Source organism: Uloborus diversus, chromosome 2 (assembly GCF_026930045.1).
Source record: "Uloborus diversus isolate 005 chromosome 2, Udiv.v.3.1, whole genome shotgun sequence".
In the NCBI taxonomy this organism is placed as follows: domain Eukaryota; kingdom Metazoa; phylum Arthropoda; class Arachnida; order Araneae; family Uloboridae; genus Uloborus; species Uloborus diversus.
The window spans coordinates 63612893-63634058 of NC_072732.1; the positions used below are offsets into that span (position 1 = coordinate 63612893).

Sequence of the window (21166 nt, forward strand, 5' to 3'; positions counted from 1 at the left end):
AAATTTTTTTTTAATGGTACATTTGCTCAGTTAACGTTTTGGTATGTCCAAAATTGTGCCTTTTAGCAAAGAAAATATTTTTTAAGGGCATTTGAAGAGCATTTTTTCCATAATTTATGTCAAATCTTGTCTCTATACAGTATTATAATTTAACTCAAAAATTTTAGAGTTAATTAAAATGAAAGTTATTTGGTGTTGAAGCTTCAAAGTTGAGGTCTGTCTTTGCTCCCACCTTTTGAGAACTGCCCAAATATGTTAAACCAGGAGTTTTCCAGCTGTTATTTGCTATTGTCTTTAAAGTCTTTAGTTACTTAAGTCTTAGTTACTTAAAGAGTAAAAAGCATATGATTGAAAACATGATGCACAAACTTAGTTTTATACTGAAATTTATTGATAATATAAAAAAGGGAATTACAAAAAAATATGCATTGCACTTAACTATGACAATAAAAAATCAGATTTTATTTTCTGATTACCAATGCCAAAATAGTTTTTTCTAACAATATAATGAACACATTGCAAGATCACATTTCTTTCATGTCTGATCTCATCAGCCAGAAGCTAAAAGGAAGAAACGAAAATGTTAAACAATTGACACTTCATTAGCAGCAACATAAATAAATATACATACTGTTTTGAAATTTCATTAAGCAAAAACTTTTATAAAAAAGAAAGCATTCAAACTAGCTAAACTGCTGACATTTAAGAGACAAAGCTGCATTAAAATAAAGCAAACAGTATTTCAGCAATTTATATATTTTTATTTGCTTACTTTCTAGTAAAAGTTAAAGATACTTTAAAAATTGGGTATTCTTATTATAATTGCACTTCAAAGACATACAGTCAATTCGTAACAACTCGAAGTCTGATAACTCAAATATTACTATAACTCGAAGCTTTTATAAAGGACGGATCACTTTGTCTTTAATTCCAAGCAAATTATTCTCGAATTTAGCTTTCTTTAACTCAAAGGTTTCTCAAAGATGACTTGAAATTCATTTCAAAAGAATGAAAAAAAAAATTCAAGTGACTATATGAGAGAAAAATTCATTCATCTTTGCTAGCAATTTCTGCACAATAGACCACTAAAGCAAGGGGAACACCTATTGAGCCAACGATGATAAAGGAATTACATGTGGGGAAACGAGTATAGCTTGTTTTCTTTGGTTGTGTATTGTACTGTTTACACTTAGACATGTTGCTGGACTATCAGGGCCGTCCCAAGGGGGAGGCGAGCAGAGCAATCGCCCCGGGCGCCACGAAATGAGGGGGCACAGTACGGCGCCAATCGTTTCGACGAAACACGACAACATTCACACAAAAACGACAATTTTACAAGGGGCGCCTTGCGGCGCCCCTCATTGTATAAAATGCCCTGATAGCATAAAATTAGGGACGTCTTGCGGCGCCCCCTCATTTTGTGTATCATTGATAAACAATCATAGACACACAAAATAGAGAATCATTGCAATGATTCTCTATTTTTTCCTACGGCCCGGAAATATTCCTCTCTCTAAGTCTGCAAGGCATTCGTTTCCTTTGTATCATTGAAGCAGATACAATTGCTGAGAATTTAACTGTTTAGAATCAATCAAAAGGCACTTCTTTGTCTAGCTCTCACGAAATTTCCTTGAATTCTGCTCCTGCATGCAATGACGTAGCTATAAAAAAGTTTTAAGGGATGCAAGAAACAAAAAGAATTTTCTTTTTGATCGGATAGGAAAAAAGGTCAAAAGCTGACCGGTAAAAAGTGTGAAACTTTTAGTTTTAAAAACGCAATTTTAGCCATAAAAACATGATTATGGGTCATGTTTATTGATGTTACGGTAAGGGAGGGAGCTCAGAGGCTCTTTCCGATCGATTCTTTCTTTAAATACTCGTTCTTTCCTTCTCTCCCTGCGAGTTTTCGAAATTGTAGCTTCATAAATGCAATTTTAGACAAACTTTGAAGATTTTATGGATAAGATTATCTTTAGCATGTCCTAGGAAAATTGTTCAAAATTTGGTTCAAAAAAATTAAGCAATGTTTTACATTCAAGGGCTATTCAACTTAATTTTTTTGTAAGTGTCGTTTAAAAACCCCATTGCTTGTGATATTAAAGAAAGGCGACATGAGGACCCTTGCACAAATATTATCTTTAACTCAAGTCTTAAATTGCAATTTGTAAGGCCATGTTTTGTAATATTAGGGCCAGTAGATTTTTCGAAATTAGAGCTCCAGAAACGCTATCCTGAGCGATTTTTGATGTTATTGAGTATTTGTGGGCTTCTCCCTAAAACTTATAAGTATTTGATGCAAAAGAATAACATTTTTGTTTATAACATATATAAAAGCTGGTATTAGGTTGGAACAAGTAAAACCAAAGGAGGGGGGGGGGGATGAAACTTTCGCCCTGGGCGCCGTCAGCTCTTTGGACGGCCCTGTGGACTATTAATCTGCTTTTAAGCTGTCAAGTACCTTTATTCAAAGACCTAAGTTGAGATGCGTTCCCCTTCACTCTTGAGTTTTATCATTTGCAGATAAGTTTCTGAGAGAGAGAGACAGAGAGGTTTTCTTGACTATTAAAGGTGTCTAAGCGAAAGCTAAAAGTCTTGGATATAAAAAGTAAAGTATACCTTATTTATGACTTTGAAAGGAATCTAACAATCTAGTCCAGTCAATGAGTGCTCAAAACAGGGGTGTAGCGTGCATGGAATATGCGAAAATTTTTGACTTCAGAATATTGTTAGGGGTAGTTAGTAGGTAAACATACTGAAAGTCCCCGCCCCTAGGGGGTGAGCTAAAGGTGGGAGGGAGGGGGGGAAGAAAATTTTGGGTTTTTCGCAAAAATGTATGAAACATTGGAAAAAATGCGTTAAAAATAAAAATTCAAGCTAAACAAATTTACTATGAAGCTGTTTCTACACATGTGTCAAATTTCCAATAATTTTCCAGGTATACGTTATGAAAAATCGATTATTTTCGGAAAAATTCTCTCTTTTTGTCAAACATTTGCTCCTGGGGCTTCCCAGGATCAGTATATATGGAAATTGTCAATGACAAAGTTGTAGAACTTTACGTTTCCTTCAGTTTGATATGCTACTTTGCTATATTTTATTCAACCAATGAAAAGTTATAGAGCTTCAAACACGTACTTTCATGGCAAAAAATAGAACACTTGCCATTCACAAATTTCAAACTGACTCGAAAGGATCGCGCACTTCCTCTTTCTTCAATGAATTCGACAATCATGATGGACAATAAAGAAGTATTTATTGGATTACTACAAGACAAATGATGTTTAAGGTGTGTGTGGGGGGAGGGGAGGTCGTGAAATTGCCACTTTGTGTCAAGGGGAAGGAAAGAGTAAGAAGTGTAACATCAAGCATTTTTTAATACGAATATGTTTATAAAAATTAGTTTATGAAAAGTACTTTGTGACAAATGGGGAGCGGGTCAAGATGTTGAGAAAAAGTGTAACATCATTTATGGACAGCCCCTTACCAAGAAATCGGACGAAGATTTGCAGAACAACGTTTATGCAGTATGAATTAGCTCCATACCCATGGCATTATTTAACGAAAGTGAACTGAGGAAGTGCAGAAAGCCAGCACTTCCTCAATAATAAATTTGTTAGAAGCAATTAATAAGTAAATGTACTGAAAGTCCTTAACCCTAATGGGGAGGGAGTTAAAAGTGGGAAGGGGGAGCCAAATTTTGTGGTTTTCGATTCTATCTCGGAAACGGCAATAAAAATGTGTTCCAAATAAAAGTGAAAGTTAACTAAATTTATTGTGAAATTGTTTTCACACATATATGTCACACTTCCATTGGTTTTTTAGGTATGGCATTCTTGAAAACCAATACTTTTCGAAAAAAAAATCTTGTTCTTTTTTTCTCAGAGTGTCTGTGCCAAGCAGGCGCTCAAGGGATCTTGTGCAGCAATCATGTGACAAGGACCCTGACGGTTTTCTGTGTCTTGAAAATCCACCGGCTGAACTCTTGAACTGCAGATTCAAACCTGATGCCAAAAAAATACGAAGCCTATGCCCAATCAGAGTGACACCTAGCTGACAAGCAATCAAAAACAATGAAGTTCTAGCATGTACTCAATTTCGTTACTCTTATTGAAATGAATATGTGACGCTATAGCAGGATAATGAAAATTTTAATAATAGAAATAAGGTAAATGTAACTGCCCGGCAGCACCTTTTGTAATTACTTTCTATTACATTATTATTAATCATATTTTGAAAGTATTTATATGGAATATGGACTGACAGTAATTAGAAAATGAAAATATCATCTTTAAGGTGACATCTTGGTTCTATTCTGTGGCGGAAGGATCATGTCACCAGCAGTGGAAAAGTTATCCTTAGAAGTTGGTAATTATTGATGTCATCGTTGTCCTCTTCGTCCTGGATAAATATTTTGATTCCGTTGTTGCAACTGCCCTTGCAATGCAAGCTTACGACAGGGTAGTCTAACGATGATTTTCTACAAGTGACCTCCAGGTCACTTGTAGAAAAGCAATCTGTCAAAATCATCTTCCAGATTCCGTCAGGAGCAACATCCGATTCCGACAGTTTCAGCACGAATTAGTCATTCCTCCTTTCCCAAAACCCTAATCCGGTACTTCATCCTCCTTTCCCAAACCCCTAATCCGGTACTTCATCATTAAGTTCCTAGCTACAGGTTAACTTGGTGGTACGGAAGAGTTAGAGATCAGTCTTGATGTTTGATGCAGCTACTTTGATAAATGATCTGTAACGGGCCTCAATGGATTCAAGGGAAGAAGAACTGTTGATTAACCTTAGATACTTGTTGTACGATTTTAGATTTCTGGCAGAATGTTGTGATCAGTTGAGGATTTGGCTATCAAGAGGGCAACCAGGAGGACTTCCTCTCAAATGATAGCTGCCGAAGAATTTTGCCATCTGATGATAGCCGTCTTCGCAATATCAGCGTCAACTAAAGTTAGGAGTGTATTTGTCTCGTTTCTCAGCAGCTTCATCATTAGCGGATTTGTCAGCTGACTGTTATTATGAAACTTGGACAGAAACCTTCTTGTTTGACCGTCGTTTCAATTTTCTAACTGACCTTGATGTCCATATAGTTTATAGTCGTCTCTTTTTGCCTAACAGTTTTGTAGACTAGGTATACTCAATAACAACAAATTCAAATTTAATTAAATCAATGTCATTATCAATTTCCTTAAACAGTGTTTATAGTGCTGACTTTCTGCACGTCCTCAGTCCACCAATTCATACTGCATATAGGTAATTTTGCAAATCTTCGTCCGGTAAAGGGCTGTCCATAAATAATGTCGCACTTTTTTTTCAACATTTTTAACCCTCTACCCCCTCCCCCTTCCCTTTGTCACAAAGTTCGTTTTACAAGCTGATTTTCATAAACATATTCGTATTAAAAAGTGCTTGATGTCACACTTCTTACTCTTTCCTTCCCCAGTGTCACAAAGTCGCAATTTTACGATCCCACCCCCCAAACACACCTTAAACATCATTTGTGTTGTAGTAATCCACAAATGCTTCTTTATTGTCCATCAGGATTGTCGAATCCATTGAAGAAACAGGAAGTGCACGATCATTTCGAGTCCGTTTGAAATTTGTGAATGGCAAGTGTTCCCTTTTTTTGCCATGAAAGTGCATGTTTGGAATTCTGTAACTTTTCATTGGTTGAATAAAATATAGCAAAACAGCATATCAAATTGAAGGAAAGGTAAAGCTCTACAACTTTGTCATTAACAATTTCCATGTATACTGATCCTGGGAAGCCCCAGGAGCAAATGTTTGACAAAAAGAGAGAATTTTTCCGAAAATAATCGATTTTTCATAACGTATACCCGGAAAATTATTGGAAATTTGACACATATGTGTAGAAACAGCTTCCTAGTAAATTTATTTAGCTTGAATTTTTATTTTTAACGCATTTTTTCCACCGTTTCATTTTCTCGAAAAACCCAACATTTTCTTAACCCCTCCCTCCCACCTTTAGCTCACTCCCCAGGGTCGGGACTTTTAGTATTTTACTTACTTACTACCCCTAACAATATTCTGAAGTCAAAAATTATCGCATATTCCATGCACGCTACAATGTGGTCATTGACTGGAATAATCAGAAAGAAAGATATATTATATTGAAATGTGGAATGCCTCCAAATACTCTTTTAACAATATTAGAAGAAAAACAGAAACTTCAAAAACGATATGAACCCATGAATCTGAATTTGAAACGAATGAAGATGTGCACCTTTCCTGAAGTAGAATCAGCTCTATTCAAGTGGTTACAGCAGTATTGAAATCAAGACCATGCCATTCCTATAAGTGGGTCTTTGCTGCGTGAGAAAGCAACAAATTTTGTCATATTACTCAGCATAGAAAATTTCCACGCTATTGCTGGATGGCTGGAGAAGTTCAAGGCTAGACATAACTTTGTCTTCAGAACTCTTCACGGAGAAACTCTGCATATTCTGCTTAAAAACTTTTAAGTTCTGTAATTTTGTCTGTTATATGTGCAGAGTAATTAAAATATTCGGTGGTTTTTAGTATTCAAATGTCGAAAACCGAAACTAGCGGTAAGTCAAACTTATGATAAGTCAAAGTTTTTCGTAGGTCCTTTTAGATTCAAGTTATTGCAAATTGACTGCATATATTTAGAGTAATAACTGTTTGATGACAAACATTCATGAAATCTTAAAGATTGAATTCAAACTCGAATAAACCAGAAAATCAAACAGAAATTTGTGGGTTACAAACTTTTATGTATTAAATAATTCAAGTTATTTTTATTTAATTTTATTTATTTAATACTGTTCGTTCAATATTTCTTTTAAGAGATATATTTTGGACAAATTAGCTTTCATTCCTTTTGTTTCAATCCATTCCTCTTTTATAGCATTTTTTGGCAAATTAGACTATGAAAGTAAGCGACATATAAAAATCAAAGTAGAGATTTTTACTAGAAGACCTTTTGCGGGAAAAGTGACTTTCAGTGAGGGAATCCTACAATTATCGAAGACTCACGATTTGGAGCATACTGTGAAGCAGGCAACCACCTTTAGAAGAGCACATTTAAGTTAAATATAGCATAAATAAACAAGAAAAAAAGAAGAAGCTAAGGAAATCGAAGTTGCTACAGGGACTGTATTCTATGGAGCTGGAATTGATGCTTTTTAGCTTCTAAAACTTTAAAGGCATTTTTCTCAAAACCACTTTTTTGAAGTCTGTATTCACTCCCATTTTAAAACCAATTGACCGATTCATTTCAAATTTAGCACACACTTTCTGCATATAAAAAACCTCCTCCCCCCACATTGAGTTCAAGTTATTTTTTAAATGAGTTTTCTTACTAACAAAATAGCGGAATTATTTGTGCAAAATAGCAGTTTTAACTTCAAATGGTCTCCAAAATTTTAAAAGTAAAACGAAAAAAGATCTGAGTGAGAACTTAGAGGGGAGGATTAATTAATTCAAATGGAATTTGATTTCAGATAAAAGTCAGCTGAGATACAGTAAATACGGCAAATCATCTTTCTCCAAATGTGCTCTGGGAAAACTCTGTAACTGGCTTGTTCTGTGGATATTTATTGACCAAAAATTTATAGAATATTCTTAAAACCATACACAATAGTGTACAAAAGGTTTTAATAAATTTAATCAAACCATTTTCGAAAAAAAATCATAAGTGAATTTTTGAAGCTTAACAAGCCCCTCTCCCTACAAAACCCGAAACATCAGGAAATAATTAGGACTTCTTATTCGAGCAGATCAGAGAAAAATTAAAAAAAAAGCAACATTTTGATTTCTTCTAATCAACTTCTTCTAGCTACTGGTTAAAACAAACAAACAAAGCATGAGACGGTTACCAGCAATTTCATCACCAAAAAACCAACTTAGTGACCTAACAAGACAAAAGACTTCCAACCCTCTTCAGAAAACCCGAACAAACATGATACGCCTTTCAATATTTAATACATTTTTGCTTCACTATGAAAGAATTCCATTCCATCACAATATGCTGTAGCACATTTCATTATTTATATCACAATTCTTGAGCAGCAAACAATTGAATTATGTGATAATAAATTTCAAAACATACAGTTGGCTCTCTGTTTAACGACTTTCAAGGGGCCACAAAAAATCGTCCGTAATTAGAATGCTTTTAACACTATAGTGGACCAACTGGGACCGTGAAAAGCCGTCCTTAAATAGAGAAAGTCGTTAAACAGAGCGTCATTAAACAGAGAGCCAACTGTATGTAATGTGGTGAAATAGATACATATCGAAAATCGACCAAACCTATTAATTATTGTTTTATTGATAAATTCTTCAAAAGTGGCAGAGAGAAGCAAAGGGATGTAAGTGGACTTTTTAAAGTTTTGAGTAAAAATACATTTGAAGTTCAGATTCTATGCAGGCTTTCATTGATTTTTTTTCTTCTAAATCTTGCTGTATAGCAGCACCTACCAGTGGTACTATTAGTACCATCTCTTTTGTGTCATAACAGAGAAGAGGTTCTCCTAACATTTGCACTAGTTACCTCAAAATTTTTAGTTTTGGCACTTACATCCCTTTACTTCTCAATGTAAGAATTGCATTCCAATTTAATTGAACTTTTCGTATACTGCACAAAAACAGGTTTGAGTGTATAGAGCTAATGAAATTTATAATTTTGAGAACATTAATATTTTTAAAAACATATATCATGACATTTCAAAAAATATTCGAAGTTTTAAGCATTTCTTATTTCAACCTTTTGTTATTAAGTGATGCATATAAGAGCTTCAGGAAAAACTTATAAAGGGACTGAAAAAGAAGCATACCTTTTCTAATAAAGAACTTTTTCTGTGAAAGTTGTTCCTTTCATTATTAGGATCATCATATTGTTTCTCATATGATTTGCGGACTCTTTGATTGTTAACTATAAAGCGTAGAAAAGAAGCAAATTATTAAGCTTAAGGTTAGAACACAATTTGTAAAACAGCACATATAAAATGATCATTAATGTATTTGATAATCTTACAACATAGTAGTTTTATTCATAAATCATTGATTTATAATAAAACAAGATCTTTTATGAGATCAGCAGAAGACAATATGTTTTAGGGGTCATCCATGAATTACATGAGGATGATTTTGGTAATTTTTGACCCCCCCTCCCCCCATGTAAGGGTAAGTAAAATTTTTCAAACCCTTCCCTCTCCCTATTTTACGTAAGATTTCATTTCGTTTTTCAAAATACAGTCAAACCTTGATATCTCGAACCTTCTTATCTCGAAACCCTTGATGTCTCGAAACAAAAACTTTCCCCAGCATTTCCCATAAAAATCCCTATGTATTTTCCATAGTTATCTCGAAATTTATTTTTTGAAACCCTTGATATGGCGAAATTTTTGCACAGAAGCAAGTTTCAATCGTCGCTATGCTTTGGCAATTTTTGTAGTAAAACCAGTTCAGAGACAATTGCTTAACGTTTTTCATCCCTTTTATCGGAAATTTTGTGAATAGGGGATTGGGGCAAGATAATAGGGGAGTGTTGGTATGAAGGTTTGCTGTTTTTTCCCCAGAGTTTAGAGTCTTTGTTCATTTCTCCCGAATATGTTGTCCACTTTGAGGAAAGGGGTTAGTTTTTTCGTCCGTCAGTTTTCAAGCGAAAAAGGAAAATGCGTTCCTCATATTCATCATTCAGCTTTTTTCACTCCTACAAAATGGCTGCTGAGAACTTTTTGAATGTGAGGTTACTGGTTAAAGATAAAATTAGGATTTTTAAATTTTTAGGTGAAAAAACCAAGTTGAAATTGTTGTTCATATCAAAATCTCATCCTGTGCTCTTTGGACAATTATAAAAATATCAAATCTAATGAAATATTGAAGACTACTTTATTGATCGTAATTCGAAGTGGTCCCATAGTACATATATAAATGCATATAGCGTACGTGTGTGTAAATGTGAGAGTTACTAGCGCAATTTTTTAAAAACCTTGATAACTCAAAAACTCGATATCTCGAAATATTTTCCTGTCCCGAGAGATTCGAGATATCGAGGTTGTACTGTAATAAAATAACGAATCTTACATTACTGGAATTGTTATTAAAGTCACTATTATTAAACCTTTTTGTGTAAAGAAATATTTGCTAAAAAAAAGACTGAATTTTTTTTCAACATTTTTTTGCATATGATGCGATAGTACTAATTAAAAATATAACATACCATACATAGTGATATTCTTTTATTATATTTTACACTATTCATTCTTTGTAAAACAAGCAAAAAAAAAAGCTCATCCTAATATGTATTTTACCTTCCAGATGCAAATGAAATATGATCCCTGCCAACCCACTTTACCACAGGATTTCTAATGTAAAATATCGACTCGGAAAATATTATCTAAGAATGGGTTGGATCCCCCCCCCCTCGGGACCCTTACGTAATTAATGAATGGTCCGTTACAACAGTTTCAGAAATTATATTCATGAATAATATAGCTGGTAAAAGAAAGATCTTTACAATTCTAAACATTAATGATAAGAATACTAGCAGTTGAAATGAAACTCAGTGTGTTGTAAAAGAATTAAAAACACTGAAAGCTTTTTTGGTATTGATTGTCTGATATAGGTTATTTTAGTTGCTAGCCAATCAAGCTAAGAAAAGAAAATGGCAACTGCACAGGAGAAACCTTGGTGTGTATTGCGGTTAGCTGAAGCAAAATCACATTATCACATACCCAACTTGAAAAAATCTGAATGAGTGAAAAACTATTTTTTTTCACTGTTACAAACTGTCATCATTTTGACAAAAAATACTATAAAAGCACTTATTTTTGCGAGCTGCAATTTTTGCAGAAATGAAGAGATGGGAGACTTTGCAAATTTTATATGAACAAAAATAATTCAATAAATAAATAAATAAATAATATAAAAAAATATTTTGCGAGTCTTACATTTTCGCTATTTTTATGCGCTTGCCAAAAATGCTTTCACAGCATGCAGGTGACATATTTGCATGCTCACTTCATAAAAAACTTCTTTTTTCAAGTTTTATTGCAGTATTTGTTTAATTAATATTCCCATTTTTTTACAATTGCTAAAAAACATGTTGCCCAAAAAAGATTTAAAAACATTTTAGACTTACTATTAATAATAAAGTGATCAATATTTCATGATTTCAATAACTCATGTGGTTTTCAAAACTTTTAGAAATGCCAAAAATAATCCTTCTGTTTGGTTGCTCAAGTTTTCATGAGTTCTGTTAATTTTTTCTAGAAGAAAGGCTTCAGACATACATCTATTGCCTAGTTAGTTAGATAAAATTAATTTTATTAAAATCTTCATTAAATGTATCGTTGGTAAGCATTAAGCAAAATTTTAGGAATGGCCTTGACTTGAATTCACTTATGTGTAACTGGATAGAAATTTCTGAATAGGGTATCTAGCAAAAAGATGAAAGTGAAAGTCTCGGCAAAAAATAAATATATGATGGGTTGAAAATAATGGTCAAAACAAAGTTATTAATGTCTAAGCAGCACAATTACATAGTAGCATAGTGCACAAAAATGAATATAAAAATGTTACAGGAGTGGATGCAGTTGGATTTTGAACTGTGTAAAAAATCAGGACTAGCACAGAAAAGCGTAAAAGACTAAAACACGAAAATTTTACGCCAAACAAGTAAAAGTTGGCAGGTATATAACCATGCAAAGAAATTTTCAACTACAAAATTCACCATGTGTGACACTTGGTGGATCTTGATGGTACATCGGATGAAAATTTGAATTTCATCAAAGTACATTTATTTTAATGAAATGTTTATTTTTTTAAAATTCTTTATATATATATATATATATATATATATATATATATATATATATATATATATATATATATATATATATATATATAATCTTTTAATCTCTATCAATTTTTTACGATGATCATTTCTGAAATTGCATTTTTAATACCAAATGCAGGTAATCAGTATTAACATGTCATCACAATGCAGATTTTTTAATGTCTTAAACAAGCACATATTTTGTGATAATGGCAAAATAAAAACAAAACTAATGAAGAGGAAAAAAAATTACCTTTTCCAAGAGAATTTTTAGAACTATTGCATGAACTTTGTTTTAATGCCATATCTTCCATATTTTGTGGCTGCTCATTATGTGCATCTAAAAAAGTAACATATGTTGCATGAAGATAATAATTTGCTACTACTTATAAGAGCAAATACTTGTGTAAAACAAATAGAAAACTCAAATATAAAACAACTAAGTTTTAGCACAGTTATTTTTTCAATGTTGATGAATACAGACTTTTTTTTTTAAATCGGATTTTGCCAGGCAGAATTGTTTCAAAGGTGGGTGCAAGAAAAGTAAGGAGTGCCTTACTGAGTTTTTAACTGCAAACATGGATGGATAAGAGAAAATGAAAAATTAATATCTGCCAATCTTCTACGGTGCAAATTCTGAAGCATGGATGATTAAGGAAATGAGAGAAGACACTTAGGCGGCAGGTTTGAAATTTTTCCAAACAGAACAGGAACGCTGCATTGATAGGAGACAACTGTGCTCCTCACTGCACAGTTGATGGTAACATATTTGCATAAGAATTGGACTTATGCAATGTATGTAAAATATTAACATTACCAAAAATTATCTAGTTTAAAAAAAAGGAAAAATGGATCCTTTCCTTCGGGAATCAAAAATTTCCTTGACTATTCCAACTTTATCTAGGTTTTCTGGTGGATAGACACTATGTAGGAGTGATAGGTATTCATTATTTTTATATTTTTAAGTTTTTGAAGGAATTAAGGTAAATAACAAAGGCAAAAACTTAGATCCATTAACAAAGAGTTGTCTATGAGGAGGAGTTCACGGGGGAGGTTGCACCATAGTAGAAATTTTTAGGGATTATTTACAGAAGATTTTGATCTCATTTTGCGGCTCTTGTTCTGGATGGGTACCCTGTAGCATTTGAGGTAGTGTGCCATCACCTTTGGAGGGATGGGCACCTCTTATTAACATGTGCAAAAATGTAATGCAAAAAAATAGTAGTGTACATTAGTACTGTGTAAGTTGACCACTTTTGGTGCACTACTTTAGTGGTCACAGTTCTTTACTGTGTCATTCTTATATTGAGTGCAAGAAGCAATGAAGTTTCTGCTACAAGCACTGATTAATAATAAATAATATTTTGCTATTAATCTTTAATGTTAAAACCAATCTTTGTTTTGCTTACCATTTTCAGGCAAATAAGATTCTCCATTTAAAGATCCAGTAGAAACTACAATACCATTAGCCTTCTCTTTTATAATAGGAATTTCTATTGGCGAGTCATCATCAGAACCTATTAAATAACAAAACACAAGTAAAAATAAAATTAAAAATGCAGATCATATTAAAAAAAATATCCAAACATTTTTCCATAGTCATATTTCTTTCAATCACATCTTCATTGCTGTTCCATGAATGAATCGGATATTGTTTTAGTAAAAGTTTTACATTCAAATACTGACATAGTCGAAGGTTGTAATAGGCAGTAAAAGACGTTCTAATGCACACTTTATTCTAATGTTGTTTCTATTGTCTATTTGGAAAATACTGATTAAAAATGTCACTCAAATCTTATCTTTTTCATTTTTAAGTGACTAATTTGAGTAAAAAGAAAGAATGCAAGTTTAGTGGAACCCTTAAGTGAACTCCATGGAACCCTGGGATTCAGCAGAACACAATTTAAGAAATGCTGCTCTAGTTCAAAGATCGTAATGAGACTTTTCTCAAAAGTCTAAAAAAGACAAAACATCTTAAAATTAAAATAAGAAAAAACAACGGCATTACAGGGAATGCCTTTTTCAATGTAAAAAGGAATGAGCTCATGGATGATGAAAAGACATCCGACAAAAGCTTTTGTCATTTGCGCAGGTTATCGCGATGTTTTTAATTTTGCCACTTAAATCCTTTTTCTTTTCACTGCCTCATACATCACATGACAGAAGTAGTTATCTTTTGGGAACAAATAGGATATTATTTGCATTAGAATTTAAATTTAGAAAACCAGTAATATTACAATGTGGTTATGAGTTCATGAAAAATCACCTGAAAGTTTCAAAAAGCAAAACGGGGGGGGGGGGGGGGGGAGCGTAATTTTTGAAACTAAGACCATTGTTACTTAAATATACATATGTACAACAAGTACTTTTGATATCATACAATGCATTTCTTGTGTTATTAGTCAAAATATGTGCATATAAACACAAATAGGATGACCAAGCAACAGGCACTGGGCCTAGCTAGGATGGTCCTAGTCAATTTATTAGACCCTAAGGAAAATAAATGACCCTCCTTAAGCTATCTATCCCCTTGCTGATTACAGCCTCTTCCGGTAAGCTCTTCCAAGTGCCCACAACCCAAATAAAGTAGTAATTTTGAACATTTGAGATAAAGGGGGAAAATCTGAGGTAGGGAAGTAAAAGCATAACAAACACTACTGGATTTCTAGTGAACAACCAAAACAGTCACCCCTGTTACATACCTTAATTATTTTAGCAGACATAAAGAAAATGATGCACTTAAAATTCATCTTTATAAAACTATATAATTCAACTTTATATTTAAAACAAACTTTTAAGTTTTAATGTTAGGTGCTCAATTGTTTAAAAAATCTGCAATAACCGAAAATTAGCAAATCATAATTAAAATCAAAATTGCCAAAATAAATTATTTTAATTAAACAAAACAAAAGTAATTGTAGCAAGTGTTAAAATCATTTCTAATTGCCAAAAATATAAAAATATTTAGAAGATGAAAGAGGACTGAAATCTCAAATAAGGGAAGCAAATTTTTGCTAACAAAGTACAATGTCAGGGTGTTTTTCATAGGATAAAATTTATTTATTGCTACAATTAAACATAAAATATGCTAATCTAAGATAGCAGGTGTAGAAATAACATCCAATCTGTCAAAATATTTAATTATTTGCAGGATGCAAAAAGATTGAAATTTCAAACACAACAGCAATTTTCCGCGAAATCCGAGTAAGTTCAATGTTGTGATGATTTCAAAAATAATTCCTTTGTTAATTATTGAGATTAAACAAAATTTAAGCTAATCTAAGGTAACATATGACAGAAAAAACTTCCGATTGTAAAAAACATCAAAACATTTACAAGATACAAAAAGATAGAAATTTCAAAAGAGCAGCAATTTTTCGCGATGTTGTATACCGAACATATGTTCAGAAAATTGTATTGGTGAACTATTTTCCAAAATTTTTTAAGCACACAATCGGATGATTTTTGAAAGAATTCAAGTTCTAAGAAACACTTTCAAGGTTATCAAGCACTTGAAAATGAACTTTTTTTTCCAAGCACATTTGAAGGTTTTTTAAGGGCGTACAAACCTTGGTTTTACATCATGATGGTTATCAAAACAATTCGAAACACACCAGAACTGTGTTGTCAGATTGGAGGAAATTTTGGGGAAATCTGGTGCTCTCTGGGGAAATTTTGGGGAAATGAGTTTTGAGGGGCATTCTTTGGGGAATTTTTTTTTCCTTGGGGAAAACCTGGGGAAGAAAAGAATTTTTTTTCGTATTTAGATTCTCGTCAAGAAGTAGTAGTTACATTGTTTGTATCAGACATTAATGTTCTACGTGAGTAACTAGTTGATACGTGAAACAGGTAAAAATAAGTGTGATGAAGAATGTTCTTGGATAAATATATACAAAAATCATAGTCTAAATGTACATATAGAAGCAGAGTAGTAAATGCAAGTAGAAAAAAAAACATTTGGTTATTTCTTATCTTTTGGTCAGGCGCTTGTATTTATGACTAGTGGCACTTGCAAGGCTTTGCCCGTAGTAGAAAATTAAAAGGTCTTTTGGCTTCCCTGTATATTTACAAATAATGCATGATGAATTTCTCGCCAATTGGCTTTATTGTCCACGTTATGATAGCTTGGAAGTTTACTCGTCCATCTTATGATAATTTTGCTCGGGAAAATGTTCTTAAAATTGGATTAGAAAAAGAACAAAATCGAATTTTCCAAATATCGCTTAAAGGTGCATACCTCCATGCTACAAACTAATTCTTTGCCAAATTTCATGAAAATAGGCCGAACGGTCTAGGCGCTATGCGCGTCACAGAGATCCTGACAGACAGAGAGACTTTCAGCTTTATTATTATTAAAGATAAAGATAAAGACAAAAAAAAAAAAGCGAAAATGGAAAAAATAAAGTTGGGGAATTTTATAAGAAAATTTGGCTATTTGGGGGAAATTTTTTTTTTTCAAGAGACGAAAATATTAGAGGATGTCGATTTATTTTATGAAAATATTAGTGGAAAAATAATTTTTGAATTTGGGGAATTTTGATAGAAAACATCGCTTTTTGGGGAAAAGTTGGAAGGGAATTGGGGAAATCTGGATTTGATCATCTGGCAACACTGCACCAGAATTGTGGATGGTAGCATTGCTATCTTAAAACATAGTTGTTCATTAAGGAACAAAAGTTTAGATGAAAGGAAAAACCTAATCTACCTGAAAACTTCTCAATAGTGATCAACGTTTCTTTATACATGCCCACAAGTGAACCTAAACGCACCACGATAAGTCAATCCAGTCTGCCAAAAAGGAACTTTTCCAATGATTCCAAGCATACCACACAATTTGCTTGAAGCAATCAGAATAAAATGCTTTCATGGGAATTTGCTAAATACAGCTGTTGTCTAAAATATTGTGAACACACATTAGATCAAATAACTCATTGACATTGCTGTCTTATCAAACTTTACGGTGTAAACTCTGTAACACAGATATCACTTGAAAAACTTGAATGAAACAAAAAATAATAAAAGAATGTTTTAATTTCATGTTTTAGCTTCAAAACATTTTAGTTTAAAAACGCTTATATTTTTCCAAATCTTTTGTATCAAATTTGTAAGATAAGTTTTGTTGATGTGATAATAAAATAAAAAGCTAATTTTGTACAAAAACTTCTTTGATTGTTGAATGTTAAAAAGTCATTAATCTTGCATTAACAATGTAAAGAACAAAAACATAAGCACAAAATTACAAAAATTAAAAGTTGGGGGGGAGGGGAGAGAAAATAGCTTTTAAAAGCAACTGACCTTCAATTTGAATAGGATCACTCTCAAAACCAGAGCTCAATCTTTTTATTGAAGTAATACATATTTCTGGCTCGTTGTCTGTATCGATAATCTGGATTTCTAAAAGGAAAACAAAAATAATAACAAACAAGGAAAATAAAAATAAATATGCAGGATCATCATGGTAAAAGAGCAACTTTACAAACCTTTACTTGGCAAACTTAAGGAATCACCTGTAAGTGTTGACTGTTTCATAGGGGTGACCACAGGGGGGAGGGGTATCACGGTGCCATAAAAAAATTTTTTTTTTTGGGGGGGGGGGGATTTTTTTCCCAGAAGTTTTTTTTTTCTTAGAACATGAAATTTTTGATTTTTGGGAAGGAAAATAATTTTTAACTCATTTAACATTAAATACATGCATAAATAATACCTTTTTGAGGTACTAATTCCAAAATTTATAAGCCATGTATTTTTTTTAATAAAGGGATCAAAGACGGGATTCGTACAATTCAGGATCAGTGGATTCAATTTTTAAAATTAATTTTAAAAAAGCTACATTACCCGGCTTTGCACGATTTACCTCGAAAATAAAAGTTATATCAAGTGATGTGTATTTAACAATCCGGCGTGAACAAAAAAAAAAAAAGAAAGTATCTAAAATTTACCGACAGGTCCCAGAAAAAAAACTAGAAAGGAAAAATTTTGAATCTCCCGATTACAGGAAAACCTCAAAACAAAAGCAAGAATTTTATTTGTTCACAGTCGAGAAAAAAAAAAAAACGGCAACAGATCTTTCTTCTCAATGATTTTATTGACAATAATTAAAACTGAGCTCGCAGTAGACGATAAATTTTCGATTTGATATTAATGTTCCTTTACTTGCATATAACTTTTCTCCTGTTGATTTTACAGCCTTGTTGATGGTTTTGAAATCCAAGGAAAATAAATCTACTTCAGGGGTATTTTTGTGGACTTTCTAATGAGACTAAAATTAAACCAATTGGATGATTATTTCGGGTAGAAAGAGCCTTTTAATGCCATTACGGTCCTAAAACTAAAATTCAAATAGTTCAGTACTTCGCCGCTTGAAACTCCCATTATGTTCCTTCTCGGGTGCCCAAGTATCTCCCTGTCAAATTTGGTCGAGATCCGACATAAACTAGATTTGTGTAGGGAACATGCATGCATATATGCACATATATTCTTTGTTTTACTTATACAGATTTTCTGGAAGTAGTACAGTTCTGTATGAGGAATACGTGTAACAGTGATGGAGAGAGAAATCAAAATTGGCTACAATAAAAAGTTTTTTAATTTTTTATTTTCCCCTGCTATTTATTTATTGTTTGTAAGAATTTTGACCACTATGATCTAGCCTCTCATGGATTCATTTGCCCATCACTTGAAAATTAATATATTTTCTTTATAAATTAGCTTAAGTTTATGTAAAATTTTTCATTTCATATTACTCTTGTTTTTTCTACCATTTTTAAATGCCTGTTCTTTCAATTTATCATTAGATGATTTGTATAAAACTTTGAATGATGTTAGGTTCTACTCTTGGAAGTAGAAGAATTTGTTCTTAAAGTATTTTAATTATTTTTCTTAAGTCATTTTTATTTTCTTCTGTATCTGATACATTTGTATAGAGAAAGAAGAATTAAATTTGTGAAAATTTTCCAAGTTCTGAATTTTGATGTGTGCTGAATAGCTGAATCAATTTTGGGGATTTCCGAAAAATATCCGTCATAGTGAACTTGTGTGTGACCTATCTTTTTTGGATATGCAACTTCAATTTCGGTTAACTTCCAGGAGAGCTCCTCTACTGTAACGTCCTCTTTGTCATCTAAAACTGAGTTTCCAAGACCGTAATTTCGAAAAACTTATGAGAGCTCCTGAATCTTCCCTCTTCTTAACACAATCAAAGACTATCTGCAACTGCCTTTTTAGAGTTTCAACCAGAAAGGTGAATCCACTCTCTGTATTTTTTCATATATACCTTTGAACAAAAAAAATCTCTAAACTTTTTTACTCAAGGGCTATATTGTAAGTTTTGAAAGGTGATATGTGTCAACAACCTAACAATATTTCCATGGGCGGATTTATGGGGGGTCAGAGGGGGGCAATGCCCCCCCCCCAGTTTTGGGCGGACTTTATGTAGCAACAACACATCTTCCAAAAATTTTTTTAAAAAAATCATTATTTTTTTGCTTTTGAGTAGTTTAGAAGAGCATGGGTGGATTTATAGGGGGGGGGGGACGAAGGGGACAATGCCTCCCAATTTTGCGAGGAGTTTATATAGTAACAACTTATCTTCCAAAATCTGTATAACAAAAAAAAATCATGATTTTTTCTTTTTTGAATAGGAAATTAAAGTTTATTTTTTCTTTTAAACTTAAAATAGCCGTTTCTTACAAAGTTTGAACAATACTGTACAACTGTATAATCTACTACTCAATTTCAGAGACTGGAAAGTGCAAATTATTGATAGGTTCTAAAATCCCTGATAAGAATTGGCTCTTAAGCCAAAACCCCAATCTAACCAACCAAACCTTGAAAATTATTAGACAAGTCTTTGAAACTCCTAAGCAGAGTGCTTCAATTTTATTTCTTATCAAGTGTATAAATTAAGAATTATTCAAATGGGTAGTATGTTACTCTCTTGATACCTATTCTCTTAATCTGTGCACCATTTCTTTAAAGTATTAACTTGCATCACAAAGCACTTTTAAAGCGTAATACTTAAAAAAAAAAAATTATTTGCCTATTATTTCCAATTAACCCTTATAAGACTTCAAAATGCAGAATTTTATATCCATTTTAGATAATTTCCTCCGGGGGAGTAACCCCCGGGCCCCCCTAAAACTGGAGATATTCTATATCCCACTTAAAAGAGAGCACTATGTCACTCTCTTAATACCAGCCCCCTCTCTTTTAAGGTCAATTTAAAAAGGACAGCATGGTTACACACAGTAATGAAAACGACACATAAAAAAGTAAAGAATGGCCTTACGCATCACAGAAAACAGGCAAAAACATCGGAGGGGGAGGGCAATTAAAAATCTTGTTCAAAAAAAAAAAAAAAAAAAAAAAATCCTGCCCCCCCCAGGAATTCAGTCCTAAATCCGCCTATGAATATTTCGGATCAGATGGCAGTAGTTAGCGTTACCCCCCTCCCCGTTAATTTGTTTAGGAATTAGAAACTCTAAAAAGTGTTACCTTTAATCTTATTTGAAAGCAAGAAAATTTAAGGGGGGGGGGGGATTTGCGCCATTGAGCTTGGGGGGGATGGGCACCCCTGCTGCTTTATGACATGAAAGGGTTAAACGTTGTAAGTAACTAATGTCTCAATCAATGAAAACCAAAAGTAGAGGGAATGAAATTATATAACGATTGCCAGGTAAAGTTTTTAAGGCATAGAGTAATAATTTGGCAAGAATGGCATATATAACGGGAGCAAGAGAAGTAACACTTTGGGTTACAAGTTCTACTAGTAGAAAGCTTCATTGTACCCAAATTCAATAAAGGATCATCACACAGCCAAATTGTAGTAGTGATGATGAGAGAGTAAAAAAACTTTGCACCACCAAGTTTGGCACAATAACATTAAATGATTGAAATGAATAAATTTATGAGATTTCAGAAATCTTGACTTTTAGCATGAAATGATGATCAACAAAAAATTCCTAAGAAATAGGGTGAAGATAACCATTTATCCCGCATACATGTACATCAACTGATAGCAAGAAGACTGTGAGGAAAAGCAATATTAAAGCAAAGAAATACAACTAAGGCAACATACTTCTTTTCTCTTGGATAGTTTCCCTTTATCTAGAAAATGTTAAGGTTAGATTGATAACTGTTAAGTAATATTTTTGCAGTTCTTTTGAACATGAGCTGCAAAGTATCATTCCAAAAATATTTCATGATGTGTTCTGTTAAGTTCTGTTTTATTGATTTTTACAGCACATATTTAGTTAGTTTTTATTTTTATTTTTTTAATTAATTTCTTGCAAAATGGTTGGTACAGTACTCCAAAATGCTATTATAAGCCTTGTTCAATTC

General features: G+C 32.8%; 1 protein-coding gene across 1 annotated transcript in view; it reads right to left on the reverse strand.

Annotated features, from left to right (window-relative positions):
• Positions 1-386: 386 nt before the first annotated feature.
• Positions 387-21166, reverse strand: part of LOC129217084 (FMR1-interacting protein NUFIP1-like) — a 62060-nt gene continuing 41280 nt past the window's right edge. Inside the window, exons 7-11 of the mRNA XM_054851332.1 lie at positions 17123-17221; positions 13237-13344; positions 12081-12167; positions 8823-8920; positions 387-561 (exon numbers count right to left, since the gene is read on the reverse strand). Of these exons, the coding sequence (XP_054707307.1) occupies positions 439-561; positions 8823-8920; positions 12081-12167; positions 13237-13344; positions 17123-17221 (515 nt within the window). The 3' untranslated portion in view covers positions 387-438. The remainder of the gene's footprint in view (positions 562-8822; positions 8921-12080; positions 12168-13236; positions 13345-17122; positions 17222-21166) is intronic.